This window comes from Eptatretus burgeri, chromosome 10 (genome assembly GCF_056783735.1).
Source record: "Eptatretus burgeri isolate ZD-2024b chromosome 10, Ebu_testis_v1, whole genome shotgun sequence".
In the NCBI taxonomy this organism is placed as follows: Eukaryota; Metazoa; Chordata; class Myxini; order Myxiniformes; family Myxinidae; genus Eptatretus; species Eptatretus burgeri.
Genome location: NC_140970.1, coordinates 79,029,197 through 79,031,696, shown reverse-complemented (window position 1 = coordinate 79,031,696; position 2,500 = coordinate 79,029,197). Strand labels below are relative to the sequence as shown.

The 2,500-nt window shown below is 38.2% G+C and overlaps 2 protein-coding genes across 7 annotated transcripts in view; one reads left to right on the top strand and one right to left on the bottom strand.

Annotated features, from left to right (window-relative positions):
• LOC147018921 (calmodulin-binding transcription activator 1-like) overlaps positions 1 to 2,500 on the bottom strand; it is a 754,305-nt gene that overhangs the window by 423,057 nt on the left and 328,748 nt on the right. The window lies entirely within an intron of this gene.
• LOC147018922 (uncharacterized) lies at positions 134 to 1,603 on the top strand. Its single transcript, XM_085899903.1, has 3 exons — positions 134 to 460; positions 559 to 735; positions 833 to 1,603. Exons 1-3 carry the CDS (start codon positions 368 to 370, stop codon positions 1,601 to 1,603), a joined length of 1,041 nt encoding a protein of 346 aa, XP_085756029.1. The 5' UTR covers positions 134 to 367.

The window sequence follows — 2,500 nt, the reverse complement described above, 5'->3', positions numbered from 1 at the left end:
CGCCCACTTTTGCTAAGCTCCGCCCACTTTTCATGAGGTATTTTTTCTAAGCCACGCCCACTTTTCCTAAGCCCCGCCCACTTTTGCTAAGCTCCGCCCACTTTTCATAAGGTTTAAGCCACGCCCACTTTTCCTAAGCTCCGCCTACTTTTGCTAAGCCCCGCCCACTCTTACATCATTTCCAGTTCATCTCTGACTCACAAAGAAATCACTAGAAAATTACAGGATGTTATGGTTTTGAAAAATTTCCCAATGAAGGCTTGCCTAGGCTTGCCCAGGGAATTTCCAAAGGAAACCACACCCACCAGTCTTTCTCTATAAAAGCTTCAAACCCAGGCTCCATTTTAAACATTTGTTCTTGCTGGCAATGGTGTTCTGTGTGCTTGTCTCGAACTGTCTGTCTTCTATGGAACTAAACCTTCAAGTTGATGAACTGGATTCAAACCTCTTATCTATTGAGGTAAGATTTTTTTATTTTCCTATTTTCAAACTTTGATTGAAGCATACTCATTTAATAATTAAATAACTTAATTAATACATTATTATTTTCTCTCACAGGAAATTGTGTCTGAAATACGAAATGAAAATACTGCTTTTGCTACAACTTGGGGGGAAATTGTTGGCTTGGTTGAAGACCTTGAGTGGGATGACTTTGGTGTTCCTTGGAACTCTCTGTCTTCTATGGAACTAAACCTTCAAGTTGATGAACTGGATTCAAACCTCTTATCTATTGAGGTAAGATTTTTTATTTTCCTATTTTCAAACTTTGATTGAAGCATACTCATTTAATAATTAAATAACTTAATTAATACATTATTATTTTCTCTCACAGGAAATTGTGTCTGAAATACGAAATGAAAATACTGCTTTTGCTACAACTTGGGGCGAAATTGTTGGCTTGGTTGAAGACCTTATGAGCGACCAAGACCCACAGAACGAGTTCGTCCTTGATGACCCAACCAAAGAGTTATACCTTGGAGACCAACAAAATCCTGAAAAAGAGTTTTACAGCAATAGTACTCATTGTGAGTTATCAAGACAATACCCACTGAATAAGTTATACCTTGATGAGCCAGAATACAAGTTTTACCTTGGAGACTCACAAATTTTGAAAAAATCAGTAAATGAGTTCTGCCTTGATGGTTTAAATAACTACCTTGGAGACTCAGGAAAAGGGTTCTGCCAAGATGGTTCTAAATATGGGGCCTACCTTGGAGACTCACAAATTTTGAAAAAATCAGTAAATGAGTTCTGCCTTGATGGTTTAAATAACTACCTTGGAGACTCAGGAAAAGGGTTCTGCCAAGATGGTTCTAAATATGGGGCCTACCTTGGAGACTCACAAATTTTGAAAAAATCAGTAAATGAGTTCTGCCTTGATGGTTTAAATAACTACCTTGGAGACTCAGGAAAAGGGTTCTGCCAAGATGGTTCTAAATATGGGGCCTACCTTGGAGACTCACAAATTTTGAAAAAATCAGTAAATGAGTTCTGCCTTGATGGTTTAAATAACTACCTTGGAGACTCAGGAAAAGGGTTCTGCCAAGATGGTTCTAAATATGGGTCCTACCTTGGAGACTCACAAATTTTGAAAAATCAGTAAATGAGTTATCCTTAAGAGACTTTGTAAGTTGGTTTTACTTTGAATACTTGAAATGTGGGTTCTGGATTGATAACTCACAATGTGATACATATCTTGGAAACTCAACGGGAATGTGGTTATACCTTGAAGACTTGGAAAGTTGGGTTTATGTTGGACACTTGAAACTTTTTTGGGGGCTTTTATTTATTTATTTATTTATTTATTATTATTATTATTTTATTTATTTATATTTTGGAGACTTTTGGAGTTGCTATCACTCTTTGGGATCTAAACCTATCGATGTAGTTCTTTGTTGGATGGTGCTTGATGGGAGCAAGATCAAGAAAGTTCTGGGAAGAAAGTGCAGGCTTACTCCCCCTTTCTACGTCATCAAACCTGAAAGTCTTAAAAGACAGAATTGGAAGAAGAGAAAAAAAAACGTAAAATATATATATATATATATATATAGGTGGAAATCTCATTTTGAAAAAGACTGTGTTGGGTGAGGATTGAGTTGGGGTTGAGATTTTGAATGTGAGGGTTGGGGTTGAGATTTTGAATGTGAGGGTTGGGACACACACACATACACACCAACAAACAAAGTTAAGCCTTGACTATTCAGTTGAGGATTCTGTGTTTGGGGTTCACAGATCTAAGAACGTCCCCCTTGACACACATTATATACTGTTATACACCTCGGACTTGGCCCTCGAGTGTCCACAACGGTGTATAGTAGGAGGGAGTGAAGCGCCAACCTATTGCTCCCATTGCACACACACACACACACACACAAACAAAAGTTAAGCCTTGACTATTCAGTTGAGGATTCTGTGTTTGGGGTTCACAGATGTAAGAACGTCCACCCCTTGACACACATTATATACTGTTATACACCTCGGACTTGTCCCTCTAGTGTCC